Source organism: Panicum hallii, chromosome 9 (genome assembly GCF_002211085.1).
Source record: "Panicum hallii strain FIL2 chromosome 9, PHallii_v3.1, whole genome shotgun sequence".
NCBI classification, from domain to species: domain Eukaryota; kingdom Viridiplantae; phylum Streptophyta; class Magnoliopsida; order Poales; family Poaceae; genus Panicum; species Panicum hallii.
This window is the reverse complement of record NC_038050.1, coordinates 68271795-68291754: the sequence shown is the minus strand read 5'-3', so window position 1 is coordinate 68291754 and position 19960 is coordinate 68271795. Positions and strand designations below refer to the sequence as shown.

The window sequence follows — 19960 nt, the reverse complement described above, 5'->3', positions numbered from 1 at the left end:
CATAGAATAGCTGAAGCTGGCATGACAAGATTAGACACAGATTATGCTCACTGAGAAAAGTAAGCTCTTTGCCTTAATCCAGTATTACTACATTACATAGCTTTTGATGTTTTGAACAAAGTAGGAGTAAGAACACAAATGCCTCAATTTGAAATTATTGCTCCCGGTACATTCTGCAGACTCACGGCGCGGGATCTTATTCACCTTTCAACTTCATCTATCGAGCTTAAATGAAAATACAAGAATTTAACAGTCCAGCCCTGGTGAAGACAGTTGCTGCATTCTCGATCAGGACACTCGATGGCTTCCGAAAAATCATGTATACACTGGGAGCGGCAACACCCTGCCACCATCATAGAGAACATACAAAAACATTGTGGGCCACAGCTCCGAACCCTGAACAATGTTCTCAACGCTTGGTGAGATGCTCAAGAGAGTACTCCTGGTCAAAACCTAGGTAGGAATCTGACACCAAAATCAGTTTCGTCTCCTGAAAGAAAATTCCCTCGTGAGAACAGTAAAATGATAAAAGTTCCATATCATAGAGCAAATGGATAAGGCAGTTCGGTGGCTGGGTGTTGACTGTGCATTATGCAGAAAAGGTCATCAAATTCACTGTGCTTGTTATAAAAAAAGCTCACTGTTTAGTAACTCGTGGAATAAATTTTCCCAAGCACAAGCATCAAGTCAGCCAAAACGAGGAAAACATCTTCACACTTAGCTTAGCGTAGCTTAGCCAAGCAAAATTCATTTACCTGGATATTGAACATCTGTGGCAATTCCATGCGAGTGTTAACCACCCGATCTGCAGAACTTATTCTTTTTAGACCATACAGCTCTGAGCTTGTAGCATTCCCCAGGACCAGCCACCAAGCTTCTTGTTTTGCCTACAGAAAACATCAAAAGGTTCAATGAAAACAACCATCGGAGTTCAATAACACACATTAATCGGAACACATCAAATAGAAAACTGCTAAGCTGAAGAAATCTATATTAATTAGCAATTTTACAAAAAATTGTAAGTTCCAACAAGTGTGGAAGGCAGCGATGTTCTTAGAACATATCTACTCCAACTCAATCTATGCATATACATGGAACAGGTGTCACCCCAATTATTGTATAATCATCCAGTTAGGCTGTAATATGACTACTAGTGGGTGACAACCAATAAAAGCTACCGATTTCTTAGAGCATCGCAAAGCATTCATCGACAACTAGTGATTTCTATGATCATGATTCTGCAGTATACGAATTGTTATCAGTTTGTGTTTCCAATTTGCGTGAGTTCTAACACCAAAAGCATTGGATTATTCCACAAGCTTCAGGCAGTGGGTGTGTTTGGTCACTCCAACCCCTGGACTTGCAGGATCTGGTGTTTGTAGGCAAAAACGAGAAAACGATGACTCATGCAAAACCCCCAAATCTATCCCCAAACAATCCCATTGCCAGTTTGCCACCAGACTTAGGTGACACATTTACTAGTCAAACAGTAGTAACTTGTGAGGTTTCTGTTCCAGTTGCAGTAACGATTTCTTTCCCAGTGGCTCCATTTTGAAGATCACGACAAATGGCAACCAGTTTCAGAAGCAAACTAATAAATTTACCAAATATGAAAAAACATGAATTTGTCTATTCAGTCTTGTCATACCAAACACAAAATTTCTAGTTTATAACATGAAACAATTTATTTGTCAACTTACTAAGCTGCTACACCATGTATTAAAAAAAACTCAGCCCTGGGGGAAAGACCACACCCGGGTATTAACAGCAGAAGAGATTTCTGCCCAGGTGCATGCTACACCATGTATTATAAACCTATAGGCTATTACTATTTCTTGCAAACATCTAGGCTAGTTTCTGTTCAGTTATGAAATGGATTTCCTAAATTATCATGACAAAAGGACTAAATGTTTATTCATTTTGATTCCCTTGCAACGTTTTTTATACAATACTTTAAACAATGAACCCTCTATGTTACATTTGATCGTTGCATCTAATCCCATGGAAAATTAATTAGATACAGACCTTGGGAAATCTAGGGGCAAATGCTCTTGATGTTGAACGCCGTGAATTTTTCAATTGTACTCTGATGTTTAAAGTTGGAGATTTGGACCGCTCTTGTTCATTCTGAAGCTGAAGTTTCACATCAACACGAGGGAAATGTTGCAGATCCTGCACAATGAAATACAGTATTCAGGAGAGAAACAGAATGACCTCTGCACTTACAAGGAAAACTACTAATAATGAGCTTATCACTTTCAAATATATAATCAAATAGAAGGATCATTCATGACACATATTTTGTTGTAAATAGAATCTGCAGAAATTATGGACATTTAAAAGCACCAGATGTTGAGATCAACACATACAATATTGAGTATTATTTGGGGCCCAATTTTGTGTAACATGTTAGCTAGCATTTCCAAACAATCAGCTTGCTCGCTTGAATTTCTATAACTAATTCAAGGATACTGGACAGTTACGGACCAATTTACTTTGAATTAATATCTAAATGATTAGGAAAATAATTTGATCTCCCAAATTTAAGTGAGAAAAGCAGCACCTGGTACAACTCTGATGCAGAAAATGGTTGAAGGAGCCTGTGCAATTCTTCACGAGAAAAATCCAGCAAGGCTGAGACTGTTGAGACTCCTCTACCCTGGAGATGACCTAGAATATCATCATTCATGGATGGCAACATCCAGAGTGATGAGTCCCTCTCAAACCAGAGACCCTGGCAAGTAAAATGGATTTAGTTCAAGATAAATATTTGTTTTGTCAAACCCAGATACTCGTAATAGTACAATGCAATTCGACTTAGGACTAATTTTTTATATATATTAAAAATGATCTGAACAATGAAATTCACCTGTATGATCATCTGCAAGAGATGCATGCAAGACAATGCACTTGAAAGCCATCCACTATTGGCACATACGTCAATCATTGCCTGTATAATACGTATGCTCTGATCAAGAACTGATTTCAAGTCTGTGGCGTAATCGCTAATTGGTAATCCAGCTCTTGAGAAATGTGCCTGCAAGACAGATAGAAACAAAAATTACAATTACTATATCATTGTGCATCGAATACTGTTAAAATGAAAATACTGGTAAACAAAGAACAAAATGGCATTCCAATACTATGTTCAACCATATGAACCTGAAAGAGTAAGTTGGCTTTAACATGTGGATCATCAAGGTGGTGTTGATCAACTGGATATGGGACATTTCCACTGAGTGTTCGATTCAAGTTATCCTGAAACAGCAAAGAGCATAAATGCATAAACGATCACAACATGCCAAGAATCAAGTTCAGAGTGTAGTAAGAACAGAATGATTTTAGAAATTAGCTGTATGAATTTCAATTCCTCTCCTCAATCAATACAGTGATATCATGCCTTGGAAGGAAAGAAAATTGCTGACTCAATTATCTACAAATAAAAATGGCGTAATGCTTGGTTTCTTAACGAACGAGAAAAAAGAACACCTCATTGTGGCGTACAGGAAGCTCATCAAATTCTGCAGCAGCCGACAGTATGTGCACAAAGGCCTAGCAACAGAATCAAAGTTATTCATTATCTGCCACTCCAAATTAACTCAAACAATTAACCTGGGAACAAGGCTAAAAACTTACTTCCAATGATGTATTGGGGCCAATATTTGACCCAAACATTGAAACAGTGAGGTAGCTAAGGTAATACTGCGATGCTATTTTTCCCAAAATCAAGTACTTTACAGAGCGGTCATCTACTCTTATGCATCCACTGTCCTCAAGATCTTCAAATGTACTTTCGACTAACCTGTTTGGACAAAAATGGGAAGACACCATCAAATTGTTGTAAAGCAAGTCGAAACTTATGCTTAAATGAAGTCCTCAGTTCCCACCTTGAGAGATAAGAATTCAAGGTATTTGTTTCAGTATCCTCCAATCCATAGTAGGCTGGATTAACAACCTGCGATGTAGCAACAAAACATAGAGTTTACAAGATGTCTCTATCCCACCTATGAAAGATTCTTACAACAGTCTTGATCTCTTCATAGCAGATCACTTTGACAAGCCATAGATTTGAATCAGCACAACAATAAGACAGTTTATACAGTACTAAATCGACAGTTGAATATTTATCCATATGATTTCAGATTTTATAGTAATGGTCTTGGTTTCAGACCCTTTAATTAGGAAAATATACCAGCCAGTCAATGTGAGGATGAGTTTAGTGCAGGAAAATAAACAATGTGCTGAAAAGGATTTCACAAGATAAATACCAATCTGCGATATAGGTAAGTCCAAGTGAGATAAATAATCGCTTCCTCCTTGTTGCTGATGGTGCCAGAAACAATTTCTGCATTTATGTGATCGTGCAAGTGCTCCCTCAGATTACTCTCCACAGGAAATGGTTCGTAGAGGAACTGAAAATTATAATATTTAGTGTTAAAGTCAATATAAAAGATGCATTAGAGATTGTTCATTAGCAGAGAAGAAAAATGCGCGACCTTCTTGTAAAAGCTCTTTTTTGGTTCATGGACAAGAATAACAGCTTTGCCATGTTGGTCGTATTGTGGTCGACCAGCACGACCCATCATTTGCAGAATATCTGTGATATCATAATCGATGTATCTTTTTGTTTTGCCATCATAGTATTCAGTGCCCTACAAGATAGATATTAAATGAGCCCAGAAGTAAATCACCAATAAGGACCAAGAAAATTCATGCATTATGTCACCTTGATTATGACCAGATGAGCTGGAAGATTGACACCCCATGCCAACGTGCTGGTACATACCAGTACCTGGAAAAAACATCAAGCAACAAGAAATTCTGTTTAAGTTGCTTAAGCATGTAACTACAATGCTTAACACGAGAAGTCTATCAAAGAAGAACACACCTGAATCCTATTGTTTGAAAAGAGTTCCTCAACCAAGGATCTGTCTCTGTCATTTAAACCTGCATGATGCAGACCAATGCCAAACTGAAGAGTATGCCTCAAATTACTATCAGAAACTTGTGAAAGAACCATGTCTAGGGAGTTGTCCTCCATGCTCAGGAACTGCCTTGGTTTTTCATCTGACGCTGCAAGCTGCAGGCAAAGCACATTAAACGGATAAGATAGCAGCAATGTATATAGCCATCTAGTTGCACAGATACAAAGTAGCATTCCACCTGAATGATATCAAGGGCTGTAAGTCTTGTCTGTCGACGTGATGACACAAAAATGAGAACAGGTTTATTGGGTGAATGAGAGCATATGGCTGCATAAGCTGGTTTGTTCATACTATTCATTCTCGGACAGTAGAATTTCCCAGGATATCCCTGTTAAAACAGAAAAGGAAACATGAGTTACAACGCAAAGCTTTTTTATGCTGTGATCTACCAAACATGTTTCTACAAATGGCCATCTAGTATAGTATCTTTCCAGAAGGAAGGGAATTTCGAATATCATTATATTTCTCAAAGTAACTGCAAGTTCAAAATTACATTGCCAATATACTTGTTTGTGCATTTTCAGAAAGAACCACCCAAGAATGGATACGAGTTAATAAAATGATTCCCAAGCTTGTTGCGGTAAGCTAGAGATGAAACCCAACAAGAGCCACCAGAAATAAATAAATAACAAAGGGAAAAGCAACAAAGAGTTGTTCGTAATAGTAATAATAGTAAAAGGGGGCTACTAGCCTAGGCCATGATTCGAGCACATGAATTGTTGGTTCCATGCACTCCTAGCCAAAGCTAGTCCTTATGTTATGTTCCAACTGTTTAAGTTTCTCTTTATTGCTTCCTCCCATGTTATGTTTGGTTGACACCAGCTCATCTTATGTTATCACACCTTAAAATGCCGCTATGCACTGGTGCCTCTGTTGGATATGGCCAACCATCTCAACGATGTATTGGTGTCACCCCTACCCTATCACATATATTGTTATTTCACACCCTACACTTCCTATTATGACGACAAATCTATCCCAACAGGTGCACCTTTGCTATGCTTAGCTGCTGGATATGCCGCCATTTAGTAGGCCATAAAACATCATTTCGCCTAATCATCCTATAGAACTTAGCTTATATCTTTTGTGGTACCTTCTATCATGGAGGATGCTAGAATCTTGGCACCATTTCAATCCAAGTTTCAATTCTATGACAACCATCTTCATCGATCTTACCATCCCTCTATAGGTTCGATCCTAAATAAAGGGAACTACCTGTCCTGCCAAACTAACCACACCCTCCGCATGTACAGTATCACTGAAGTCACAACACATATGCTCAGTTCTAGTCCTACTTAGTCTAAAACATTTCGTGTCCAATGTTTGCCTCCACAACTCCAATTTCTTGTTAACCCCCATCCTACTCTCATCAACTAGCACCACGTTGCCAGCAAAGACCATACACTAAGAGATCTCTCCTTGTATTTCCCTTGTGACCTCATCCATCATCAAAGCAAATTATTGAGAAAAAATAATACTATAAAGTACTGGGTGCAGGCTTTTTCCAGCAAAGCTACTCAATGCAACCAATCTATGAGGAAATTAGCCCTCCCAAAAAATATCAGCAACATTCTTTGCGAACTAGAATAGGAATTTAAGGCAATAAAAGAAATCCGGTTTACCTGGATATGCACTTCAAGAGGTACAGGCCTCACACTAGGCTTGAAATTGAATAGACCGTCATCCGTAACGCCCAACCAATCAGCTAAATCACTGAAGTATTTGACAGATGAAAGTAGTCAGCCAATGGAGCAAAAGTACTGCAATGATCGTGTAGGTACACAGTACAAGTTGAAAACACGGTTTCGTGATAACTCCTACTATCTCAAATACATTGTGAGAGAATATTGCTCGCATTCATATCCTAGGAGAATAGTTTATACATTAAAGTGACTGAGCACAAGAAGCAAGAAGCAAAAGCATCACTTCGAAACATACCGAGCATTTGCTAATGCTGTTGATAAACCGACAAACCGAATTGAACGATCTGTTTGTGACGATATATATCGCATTCTTGATACAATGACCTGAAAAACAGAAGTTCCATTATGCTAATAATTGATAGTAAACAAATTTAAAACAAACAAACAAAAAAAGAACGAACACAACAAAAACATACGATAAAAGGGGTACCTCAAGGATGGGTCCACGGTCAGCTCCCAAAAGATGTATCTCATCCAATATCATGAGCCCCACCTATCAATAATATTGTAAGCAATATCTAATAACTGAAATGAAATTATCTTTTCTACATGATCTACTGAAGTAGCTAATATATGAAGGACAGATCTAGACCTTCATAACATAGCTTCTGCTATGCCAACTTCGACTAATCCCATCCCATTTTTCAGGGGTAGAAATTATGATGTCAGCTGATAATAGGGCCATCAAATCTGGAGTGAAGTCACCAGTCATCTCAACCTACCAAAAGCATTACTTCAATTAAGATATACATTTTGACGTATTGGAGAAATAAAAGTTGCGAAGTGTTCTGTACCATTTTCTTCCCGAGCTGAGTTACAAGACGTTTTCTCCAATCATTCATTCTTTCTCTCACTATAGCCTTTAGAGGGGCAATGTAAACTACCTAAAAAGGTATTGAAAGGTATTAACATGACATTATGACACAAAAAACGGTCTATATTCAATCTCAGTAAACAAACCTTCATGTCTGGTTGAGTATTGAAAAGATGAAGCATTGCTAGTTCTGCCGAAATTGTCTTTCCACTTCCAGTTGGAGCTCCCAAAAGTACATTATTATCCGTGTGATAAAGAACATGAAAAGCCTGAAAAAGATGAGACAAAAATGTAATAGTTCAGCAAGCTGGAGCAAACTGTTCGCAACAGTACTAGTTGTCTTTGGGCAATATACAGCAAGTGGATGCACACAGTAAGCATCTTATGATCCTTAGAAAAATGGATACATAACATATGTTGAGCACTTGGTAACTTCTACACTTGATTCTGCCATCTTATGTTCATCCAGAGTACAATTTTTTTCCACAGACAAATAACCATTATAAACAGACTGCTGGTCACAGTTGCATATAAAAATAAAACAATTTGATCAGAATAGTTATAAAAGCTTAATTATCAATCCCTAACATGCAGACCATAGCATAGACGCCTTAATTGAAAGATAAATGACCCAAAATGCACCTGAGTTTGTATCGGATTGAAATGTGAAAATCTGTAGAGATCCTCATATGTTTTGTTGCCAAGAGCACTCAGCGGAAGAGGCTTCAAGTCCAAAAGTTCAGTGTGCGTTATTTGTGTCTGTGTGAACAGATGCAGCACACTCAGTATATTATACAAATAAACACCATGGACCGGCAGTAGGCAATTGTGAAATTCACCTGTGGTAATGTCAGATTATGAAAAGAAATAGTAAAGAGTGACTCAGCATGTAACCATGAGTCTGATATGGCTCGTATATAGTACTGTGGTGGGTGAGGTTCAAATATTGGTACATTAAAAGATATCTTTGTGGGTGTTCCTCTTGCCATCTTCTTCGTCAGTGTGAATAGCTCAGAGTGATAGATGGTGTCATTTTCAGAATCCTGGAAAATAAAATTTATTGTCACTGACCAATGCATGCCAGCAATTGGAATCAAGTACGAAAAATTTAAACTGAAAACCTTTAAAGAGAAGGTGTAGAATTTATGTGACCATTAACAAAACCGCATGCACATTGCATTTGTGTAAGAGGTTCCTGAAGATGATCACATCTCATCTCTATGCAGTTGCTATCAATCTTTCAAGGTCATATAAATGGTCTCCTCAAAATGTCAAAAGCAAGTAAAAAGAATTGCATTACACATGGTTCCGTACTAACAGAACAGCATTTGGGGTGGGTGTGTGTGGGGGGGGGGGGTGGGGGGGGGGGGAGGGATAAGAAAAGAGGAACAGTTTCTTAACCCGAAAAAACATGTCATGGCAAAAAGATAATAAATAAGGTGGAAGACAGATGATATAAAATTTTCTCAATCCTGCTACATCTCTAAAATGATGTAGCTGCACATACATAACAATAATACATGTACGCTCACATACCTCAACAATAATCCACCATCGTTCTGACATGCCATGATAACGATCTTTCCACACAAAATCAGGCGTTATATGCAGGTCAACCTACAAAATTATCATAAGTGATTGCATAATAGTAGTCATAAAGAAACAGGAACAGGAGACAATAATTAATTGACATTAGCTCTTACTTTAAGAACCGTCCTAGTGATTGGGCTCACAATTGCAGATAAGTTGACATATGGGAAGTATCCAACATATTGCTTAACCAGCTTCAGTAAAAAGATGTTAATAGAATTAATAAGTAGAACTTTTACTAATAATCACAAAGCTTTTTAAGCCAAGGCATACCTTTCCCTGGTGAGAAAATCGGATCAGTGCACCAATTTCATTTTCCTCCAACTCATAAAGACGATCCAGATCAACATTTCTTTCCTCAAGTTTCCACAATATCTAATCCAGAGAGAAAGAAGTACATGTCAAAAATAAGGTAAACATGACAAAGTAGTGGTAACTGATAGCAAACCTGAGGAGAAAGATCCTTATCAAACTGCCTAAGTGGATGGAGATGAGGCCATATTTTGCGGTCCACGGCCTTGCAATATTCTAGTAATAAGGATGACATCTCAGACCACCCCCGACGCAGACAAATCTCAAATAGTGCCCTCATAATGCGAGCCAAACTTTGACTAATGTATTGAGCATCAGAATGTAAAGAGGAGCTATCAATTGGAGCACGGGAAATATAAACCTGCAAAAATTGACCAAATACCTCAATTAAGATATTGTTAGTTCAAACATAACGAGAGAGTATCAGTCCTCAACAGTAACCTGTATGAGAATTGAAATTTTCCCATGTTTGTCAGTCGGCCCACCCTTAATTTCCAAGGGGCATGCTTTCCTAGCAAGGGCTTCTAATTCATCCTGTTCTTCTTCTCTCACAACAATATTTTCAAATTCAGAGGAATGGGCGACCATAGTAATCACCTGAGGTGGTACCCAGACAGACAGGTTAGTAAAACTTCGCAAGCATCACAAGCAGTACTGAATATATAGGACAAACTAAATGTGTACCTCACTTTCACTCATGTGACGTTGAAGCATCTCATTGTAAGTCTCAACACTGGAGTACTGAAGGTAAAAGTGGCTTGCAATTCGACCAAGTTCTGTGCAGTAAAAGTTGCCACTCTTTTCATCATAGCGCATCATCTTAGCTTTGTCTAGTGCGCGTGCAGCATCAATAATGAATGTTCTTTGTTTCGCGCCCATAGAAGGATCTCCCAAAACCTGAAGAAACATATGAGGTAGAAATTAGAACTTAGAAACTTGTAGTCAGAAATCAATGGAGGATAGAATATCACATGGGCAATGAAGCACCCCCCACAAAGGAACAAAATCATCTTGTTTATAAAATTATAAAAGAACATCAGTTGGAAAAATATAGAGAGAATGCAATACTTCCAGATGTACAGTTTGTCTTTTTTTTTAACACAGCGATGTGTCAAAAACTTCATATTACAAAATGCATTCTTCTCAGACAAATTTATGTCATATTAATTTGCATTGAAGGTGTGAATGGTGGGAGAAAAGGTTACCTCTTCCCAAGTTATTCCATAAACCAGAGGATTAGTTTTCATCCTTATAAATAAGTATGTATAGCCAAGCCAGGCACAGGCCTCCCTGACATTTGTTACCGTGCCCAAGGCAACCTCAGCATTTAAATTATCTTTCAGAGATCCAAGGAACTGCAAGATTATATAGTTAACAAGAAATTAGTTGTGGTTTGTTAAAAGAATATATAACAATAAACCAACTTCAGGAGACCACAAGCAAATTAGGAAATGAAACTTGTCCCATTATCCAACAACTTCACGTTAGGATCACGGGGTATGTTATATGTCCATTTGCAACTAGAAGTCATCACGTCACAGACCCCCTAGACCAAATTTTTTTCTACTGTTGGAACATTTTTTTCTCTTGTGGAACATCTTTTTCTACAACTGGAAGCAGTAGAAAAAATGTTTCCGAAAAAATGCTCTAGCAGTAGGGAAAAATGTTCCAACAGTAGAAAAAAATGTTGCAGGAGGTGTGCTGTGATGGCTTTTAGTCACATATGCAGCAGATAATATTTCTCGAGGATCACCCCTACATTATGGTCTTATTTAACCCATAATTGAACAAGTTTCAGTATTGTTTCTAGTGTCCTGGTATGCTAACCTGGCTCTCTATTGGAAGCTGGCTTGTCAATAACCTTAAGTAATAAGCCAATTTGTCATGTGTTGTGATGATAATTCCTTCGCCACTTTTGTCGAACTGTGGCCTTCCAGCACGTCCAAAGATCTAACAAAAAAATGAATGGATGAACATCAGAAACTTAAGACTGTTTGAATGAAGAAATGATGAAGATGGTACAAAATCATGAAAAGTTCAGATAGGCACCTGCATCACATCAAGCATCCCCAGATCTCGCCACCCACCAGCTTTAGGATCATATAGCTGTGTGCCCTGTTATTGGAGTATATTATTTTACTTAGCAAGTGCATAAAAGGGACTCTGAGCAATGTGAAACATGCATGTTTTGAAATCCATCGATCAACCGGAGCTGCATGCAAGAAACCTAGGGGTTGCAATGCTCATCCATCTTATCAAACAGTAAAAAAACTAAAAGAAGGTCATGCAGAACTTGAGACTTTCAGTATGGCCTTCCAGAGGAACATTGTTAAACTATCTCCAAAAGTAGTTCTAGTAATTACCTTGTCCTAAACCTCAAAGGGAATCGTTAGATCAAACCAAACAGCATTTAATACCGATATATATGTCTCTATTGATGCCAAACTATCTCTACAAGTACTGATATATGGACAGGCACTCATTTCATTGTAGAAATATTAAGTCAAGAGATAAGGTATGATGAGCTGCAGAGGAAAATGCTGATTTCTCTCAATCAACCAGTATCGTATGCGTGCACCATCAATTATAGTTCAGAACTAAAAAAATAGAACCAAAAAATAAGCACAAACAGATACTAACCTTTATAACAACTGTGTGAGCTGGTAAGTTTACTCCCCAAGCCAATGTTGCTGTACAAACAAGGACCTAAATTGAAAGAAGTTAGCACAAGACTAGACAATACTGGAGTATGCGGGAACACTTACTTTCAAAAGCCCGTCACCAAACAAGCGCTCCATCAAACTTCTGTCAGAACGTATCATTCCAGCATTGTGTATGCCAAATCCAGATTCGAAAAATTCAACAACTTCACGACTTTTTGCTTTACTAACATCTTTCTGCGCCCATAAAACTAAGTAAATAACAGTTACTATATCAATGGTCAATGAAACCATAAGGTAACCATATACCTTGATTAATGGAAACTGGGGATGATCTGCGCTTGAAAATAATTCCAACTCCCCTGCTTTTGCAGCTAGGTCGATCTGAGAAGCATGCAAAAAGAATCAGAAACTAGAAATTATCTGATTAGTTAAGACACAATTCACATCATGAAAAAGATATAACATGAATGGATCTGAAACCTTGAATGGTGCCTGAAGAATAGAAGCCATCATTTTAAAATAAAATAATCTTGCCATTTCAATATATATATATATGACCTATTAGTCGGGAGTTATCCTTTCAAAATACTACCTCCATTTAAAAAATGAACTAATTGGGTCCTAAACGTCATAAATTCAAGAACGGAGGGAGTACAAGTTTATTGAGGAAAGAGAGTATACTTTGTGCGTATTTCCACTCTATACACCTAACTAATGGTGTGGAAGAGGTTCATAGCTGTGGCATGCTATTCAATAGGGGCATATGAGGTCATTACACTTATATCCTTGGTTTCTACACATGACCATTGTGGATTACTCCCTCTGTTTCACTTACATCCTTGATTTCCATAATGGATAAACATTTTGAAACATATTTTTTCCTAAGGCCATGGATCAGATATAGTGAAGCCTTGGAGCAGCCCCGCAGATCAGATCCACGAGTTCCAATGCACTTTCTAAATATTATTTTAAATAACAAAAAAAAGAATAAGAAGATGCAAGACAGTTCTTGAGTATATTAGGTGATGCCTCACACAAGAAAGGCACAAGGTATGGCATCAGAATTTGATGAACAGTAACATTTACGAGACATGACAGAAGCAAACAATAGGAAAACAACATTGTAATGCTACCACCATCGAGCAATTAGGTGATGCCTCACACGAAAGGAACAAGACGTACCAGGGTTCTAGCAGTCTTCCCAGTGTCCTTACGAGTATGAACAAAAACCAATGCTTGGTGACCTTGCTTAATGGACTCCACAACCTGTCAATTTGAGTATGAGTTATGTATAGGTACAAATGCAGAAATCAAGAGAGAACCGAGCTGTCCAAGAGAAAAGACCTTCTCATAGCACAAAGTATTGAATAATTCAGTTTTCTTAGTGTAATCCCTTTCACTGATCCCAATGTATTGCTGAGCAAGAGGAACTGGACGATAACTTGAGTCAAAAAAGAAAAGGCCAGTCTCCGGATTAACCCGCAAAAATTGTGCAACCTGAAAAATGTGAAGTTCCATGATCTTATTAATTGCAGTACAGGTAGCGTACATACATGATAGTTAACATAAGAAGGTAACAGACCTCTAAGTAAGTAGGCAGGGTAGCAGATAGGCCAACAATGCGAATCATTGATTGCATAGACTCAACCTGTTGCATTCAATCAATTCATAATGAACTAGGTAACAAAACAGCAAGTAAAGAAGAACAGACAATCGTTATGTCCTAACGACAAGTAATCAGTTTGAGGTCGCTTAAAAAAAACAGTTGAGGTATAAGCACCTCTTTTTCTCCAGCTTTTATAAATTACACTGCCATGATTCTTGATACCATTAAGGCAAAGAGAAATGAATCACAGGAAATTAAACAAGATGTAAAACAAGAAGAGACAGTTTATCAGTGCCTGCACAGGCATGCAATCAGTTTGGAGTATACCACCTATTCCTCCAATCTTTACAAATCATTATATAGTGATTTTTGCAAAACACCAAAGCAGAGAGAAGTTGCTCCCTTTTTGTGTAAGAACTTACCTGGCGGAGAGTCCGAGCTACCAGTGCCTCAATTACTGAACCTCTTTCATCGTTTAGAAGGTGCACTTCATCAATGATTATCAGCTTAACCAGCATTGAAAGTGACATGTCACTACTTTTGCGTGTAATGACATCCCACTTCTCAGGAGTAGTCACTATCATCTGCTCGATGCACCAAGTAAGTACAGCTCAAAAGCACTAAGTTAAGAGAATGAGGTAAGAGAGTACCTGTGTTTCTTCAATCTCATTTTTGGTCAACTGCATATCTCCTGTAAGTTCTCTAACGACCAGGTTCAATGGAGATAATCGGCGACTGAATGTCGCTGTTACCTCTGCAGCCAATGCCTAAATAACATTTTTTTCGGGTAAATGGTAATGGTCCCCAGAACATCCAAAAATAGTAGATTAGAAGACAATGCAAGGGAGAAGAATACCTTCATTGGAGCAACATAGACTATCTTAAACTCATTTTTATGTAAAATGCCATCCCTAAAGTGTTGTTTAACCTGCAAAAGAAATTTGTTACTCCAATATCCAAGATTCAATCACAAAGATTTATCGGGAAACTAAAATCTCAAGAAAACAAATATAAACTTGTAAAAATCAGTGATTTGTAGGCTTTGGTACAGCTTTTTCATGGTTTTGGTATACCTCATGAAGAACTGCAATCATTGCAATATTTGTTTTCCCAGCACCTGTTGGGGCACAAACCTGGAAATTTGTGTAAGTTAGCTATGTAGCAGAAGATAGTATGGGGTGATTGAGCATGATTGCATAGACAGTGAATTTAGTGACGCACTAGAATATTCTCATTGGTGTAGTATGTAGCTTGGAAAATGCGACTCTGCACACGATTGAGTGACTTGTATCCCTGGAAGGCAGCTTGGGCGAACTCATCTAATTCTCTTATTTCAATCTGAAAAGAGAGAGAGAGTGCTCCACAGTTATCGACAAAAAAAACTCCAAGTAATGATGCACAGGCATAGCAGAGGCAGCCAGATGTTACAAAACTGCTAATACTAAAGTAAATAGAACTGGTACTGATGCAGTCATTTTATCAAGTATACCAAGAAAAAATAAGATCAGAAAGAGGATAATTGTAATATTGCATGTATGAAAAAATGACTTTTTTTCTTATATCCACAGATTAAAAGTCTAAAATCAATAAGGTCAAACAGAAAAAAGGTCAAGCAAAATTGATCATTGTACTAGGTTTCACCATTCCACATTCTAAGGTCACTTAAAGAAATCTCAAATTAGAGAAGAGGTCCACTTAAGTTGGAAAATCATCTTAAAATAAATGTAATGCAGGACTCCTTATGTTCGATTGAAACTATTTTAGAGAAATGAGTTAGCACATTAACAGAGGAAAATAAAGGATAAGACCAATATGTCTACCAGCTTCTCATTGGGTTTCAGTGATGCCGTTGGAGTTGGTGGAATCTTCACTTCTTCATAGCCCTTCATGTGTTTCCTTGTGGTTCCTTGAGGAAGGGAAGTTACTGTAAAACTATCTGCCCCTTCTCCAGTACCAATCACATCATCAAATGGCTGCTTTCTTTCACTTGCCAAAAGGAGGGAAGAGAAATCATCTACACCAATATCACCATTGCCAGTGTCTACACCACGTTTGCCACGTTTTTCCTCTTTCCTCCTAATCTTATCAAGTTGGCGCTCAGACTCTGTTTGTACAGTTACCTGCAGGCATAATAGATGAACATCTAACAGGTACCCACAATACATGAGACAGCATACTAGGAAGTTACCATACCTGTGTGCCATAAGTTGGCATCTTTGGTTGATTACTTGAGGTCATTTTCTCAGATTTCAATATCGCCAATCCATGTTGAATTGCATCTACTAGCTCTTTTCTATGCTGCAGAGCATGAAATAATCAGATAAGTTTCCAATATTGTCATACGGTACAGAAAGAAATTAAGTATGCTTGAAGAACAAATGAGGTGGCCTTCATTTCCATGTTTGTTCTCGCAAATTCTTGCAAAGTCTACCATTACTGTAGAGCACCTTTTACACTTAGACAAGCTTCCGTAGACAATTCATGCAATTTTGGTGTTTAAGCACACTGGTAGAAGGATTCTTAAGTTCCTACTGGATCTACAAATATTTCTTTATGGTTCAGATACAAGGAAGTCATTGCACGAAGAACTAACAGCGCAGTTCTATTAACTGATCATGTATTTTAACTTTTCTGGAAGGAAAATGTCATAACCGAACTCTCTCATAGTGAGCTCTACGTTTGAGCCTCGCCCTTGAACTAGGGTTAACTGGTTGCTTGAATCATTATCATGGTGAAACCTTGCAAAGGAATGAAGAAACAAACCAACTAAGGATCTGCGTTAAAGTCTGAAATCCTCTTAGAAAATTAGAATTACCAGGAGTAAAGAATTTACAAGATTGTATCATGAAACAGCCAAGCAACTTCTGGTCAGTACAGGGATAGTGCTCTAGCAGATTATCGGTACAGGGATAGTCCACTAGCAGATTAACAGCTGTACTAATTTAGGTGTTCTCCTCTAATCTTCTGGTTTTCTCCCGTGACCACGCTGATACCTGAATCCTCACCAGACTGTAGCATTTGTACATGTGGATGACTTGTAGGTTTTTTATAAGTTATCGTGTTATTTCCACCAACTATCAAGTCTTTGTAGGCCTTGTTCGTATGCCAGAAACAAGTTGTAAATATGCAGGACTAAAAGGCGCAGCATAAACAGTGAAGACTATCTTCAAATTCTTTCTTTTAATCATCTGATTCCCATCCCCACATAACATGAAGGAATTGAATGCAAAATAAACTCTAAACTGAAGATAACAAGGCCCCTTACCAAAAGAAGATCCTGAACTATTTCAAAGGCAGTGTCGCCAACCAGGTCCAACAGCTCACCAGCTATCTGCAAGGTGGGAAAACCAGATGATTGCAGCAACAAAAATTAAACTAGAGGCCGTATTTGGTAGAACATTAAAAACCTCATCGCCTGCTTTATTTGATAGGAGCACTCTGCACAAGGCCATTGCAAGTTCATCTCCTGAGAACGAGCCATCACTTCTAGTTATCAAATCGCAGTGATCTTTCAGCCACCTCAAACTCACAGAACCCCTAATAGCAGCTGAATTACGAGTTGCGGATGTGCTCCAAGCATCATACTGCCCTTTTTCAAATGTTTCACTGCCCAATTCAGCACTTTCTAAGGGTATGTCAAGAGAAACATCAATAACGAAACGAGCAGGTGGCTTGAAATCAAAGTCTGCTCCAAATTCACTTCTCTCATTTTCATCTACATCATCTGCTTTCCTGTGGGCAAATTCATGGGCGCTTGCCCGTTGAAGGGAACCGAGCTTCTGAGCTAACTGAGCTAGCTTCTTTAGAACTGAGTCTTGTACAGTATAGCCCACAAGCCTCTCCAATTCATTCCTGATGAGATAAAAAAATATGTAATTATTGGAAATCCAGCAAAAAGAGCTTGCAGCATCCACATTATACAACAAAAACCATGCAGAAAGGTAATGTGCTGGGAAACTTATGTAGCCAAGTGCAAAGAATCGGCATATATATTGAACTGATTCAACTGGCATATCGCCGTGGGGATCCTAGCCATTATATGAATCATGTTAATGTGCTACTAGCCATGTGTGACATCAGCTTTTCCCTTTTAAAATTCCAATGCATTAAGAGCTCTCTAGTCGCAGGGCGCAGAACTGAGCCCCATAACAAAATAAAAAGTAAAAAGAATTACCAAGTTTAGAAGCCTCAGCTTAAAAAAACTTTAGACATGGCATGCTTGTTACTCCCTCCATTTTTATTTACATGTCGTATTAGGTTTGTCCTAAGTCAAAGTTAGCTAACTTTGACCAAGTCTATAGAAAAATATAGCAACAACTGTACTATCCAACATATGCACTATCAATGTATACTTCATGGTGGATTTAATAAAACAAATTTGATATTGTAAATGTTATTAGTTTTTTCTATAAAGTTGGTCAAGTTTGACTTAGAGACAAATCTAATACGACATGTAAATAAAAACAACAATGCGAGTACTACCTTTTGACAAAGGCTCTTTGGGGGGCATCGTACTCCGTGTCATCGCCACCAAACAGGGCATATGCAGTCTGAGCAACTTCACGGAGTTCTTCAGACACTACCTCTCCATTCAACATCTCCCCCACAGCACCGATAAATTGCTTATATGCCTGGCGCACTTCGCTGGAAGCTGCAACACAAGTTGCGATTTCGATCAGTTAAGCTAAAATCATAATCACACATAAACACGCGCACGGCCAAGAAAAAGGGGTAAAGAAACAAAAACAAGACATTGCAGGTCAAGCAACCCGGCGCGTGCGAGCGAGCTGATATGGGTTTGGAAACATTACCGTCGTCCCAGCCGGGCACGATCTTCCGGGCAAGCTCCCACTCGTCATGCGGCCTGCTCGGAGACAACGAGCAACACGAAATCGTCAGGTTTTCCCCCGCAGCGATTGGGGTTGGGGAATCGTAAGACACCAGCGATCTGCGGATGGGGAGGGAGTGGAACCTGGGGAGGGTGAGAGCCTGGAGGATGGTCTTGCGGAGGAGGTAGGCCTGGTCGGCGTCGAAGTGCCCGCGGAGCGCGCTCGTCAAGCGCGGAAGCGGCGCGAGCATCCCGGAGTCGGATCGCCGGGGGCGGGGGGGCACGATGGTGCGGTGGAGTGGAGAGGCGATGGCGGCGGGCTGCCGATGGCTTGGACAGTAGGAGTTCTGTTTGGATCGCGTCCCACCGAGGGCCGGACTTGCGCGGCACGGAAGCCGGGAAGTGCCGGCGCACGGTGGCGCTTGGTTTCTGCCCGCCCGGACTCTGGGTCTGGCTGGTCAAGCTGGTAACGGGGGTGATAAGGATAGTAGGTCAAACGGGCCGCACGGCACGGCACGGCACGAGCACGGGCACGGGCACGGGCGCTAACCGGCACGGTGCCGATATCTCGGCACCAGCACGACACCGTATGTATGTCAGTGGCCGTACCGGATCGTGCCACAGGTACGGTAGTGACTGTGCCGGTACTGCCACAAAGTAACTATTCACAGAACAGCTACGCAAGAGATTAGAGACAAAAAAATTATAAAATAAAAATTCATTAGGAGCTTAGTGCATTAGCTGCCTCATTAAAAATCTGACCACGTAAAACTCACCCTTCTGAGAAACCCTAATACAGCCAAGCTTCGTTTGGCTTCGTTAAAAAATTTATTGTCTTACTCTTACATCAGCAGCACTAGGTCCAGATGTAGCACCAGCGGACTAGCAATCATAAAATATTACAGTTTCATTACATAAATGTTCATGAATCAAATCAAGATAAAGTCCTTCAAATGCTTTTTCAAATTTCTTGTCCTCTACATTATGTTGCAGCTTTGCTTCTGCAGCTTCTTAGTCCTTGATGCAGGTGATCTCCACCATTTCGGGTTTCATCTTCCGTCGCCGCTCCTCGATGATCCTACCGGTCATACTAAAAGTAGATTCTGAAGATATGGTAGACAGAGTAACAGTTAATATATCTTTAGTCATGATTGAGAGTATTGGATATGTAAGTTTATGCTGATGCCACCAGTTCAAAATATTAAAGTCATCAGTTAGATGGTTGACAGCATCACAGTCCAAGTAGGATACAAGTTCAGAATCATTAGAAACTGATCACCTCAACGCATGCAGCAGAGAAGTTGTAGATGTATCTCTAGACATGTTAAGACTACCACGCAAGATACCACCATCCAAGCCAGCACCACCACCATCATCATAAATTTCATCCCAAGCAGATCTTGACTTACCGGATACAATAGGAGGGTTAGTCCTCCTCAACCTAACAGCATCATATTTC

The 19960-nt window shown here is 39.2% G+C and overlaps 1 protein-coding gene across 1 annotated transcript; it reads right to left on the bottom strand.

The window, feature by feature from the left end:
- Positions 1-51: 51 nt before the first annotated feature.
- Positions 52-18940, bottom strand: LOC112874228 (DExH-box ATP-dependent RNA helicase DExH14). The gene is made up of 49 exons (XM_025937434.1): positions 18646-18940; positions 18485-18537; positions 18156-18324; positions 17081-17525; positions 16939-17004; positions 15867-15971; positions 15494-15793; positions 14895-15011; positions 14747-14806; positions 14530-14601; positions 14324-14440; positions 14096-14257; positions 13650-13715; positions 13412-13564; positions 13250-13333; positions 12374-12448; positions 12170-12301; positions 12045-12110; positions 11454-11519; positions 11232-11354; positions 10610-10759; positions 10089-10301; positions 9846-10001; positions 9541-9765; positions 9366-9467; positions 9206-9286; positions 9039-9119; positions 8342-8545; positions 8145-8261; positions 7649-7771; positions 7483-7572; positions 7281-7406; positions 7119-7181; positions 6924-7012; positions 6608-6698; positions 5164-5313; positions 4889-5080; positions 4727-4792; positions 4497-4652; positions 4269-4412; positions 3888-3955; positions 3637-3802; positions 3490-3552; positions 3163-3258; positions 2870-3037; positions 2564-2734; positions 2026-2172; positions 756-887; positions 52-490 (listed from the first exon to the last, which is right to left on the bottom strand). Exons 1-49 carry the CDS (start codon positions 18750-18752, stop codon positions 410-412), a joined length of 6249 nt encoding a protein of 2082 aa, XP_025793219.1. The 5' UTR covers positions 18753-18940; the 3' UTR covers positions 52-409.
- Between the last annotated feature and the right edge of the window lie 1020 nt (positions 18941-19960).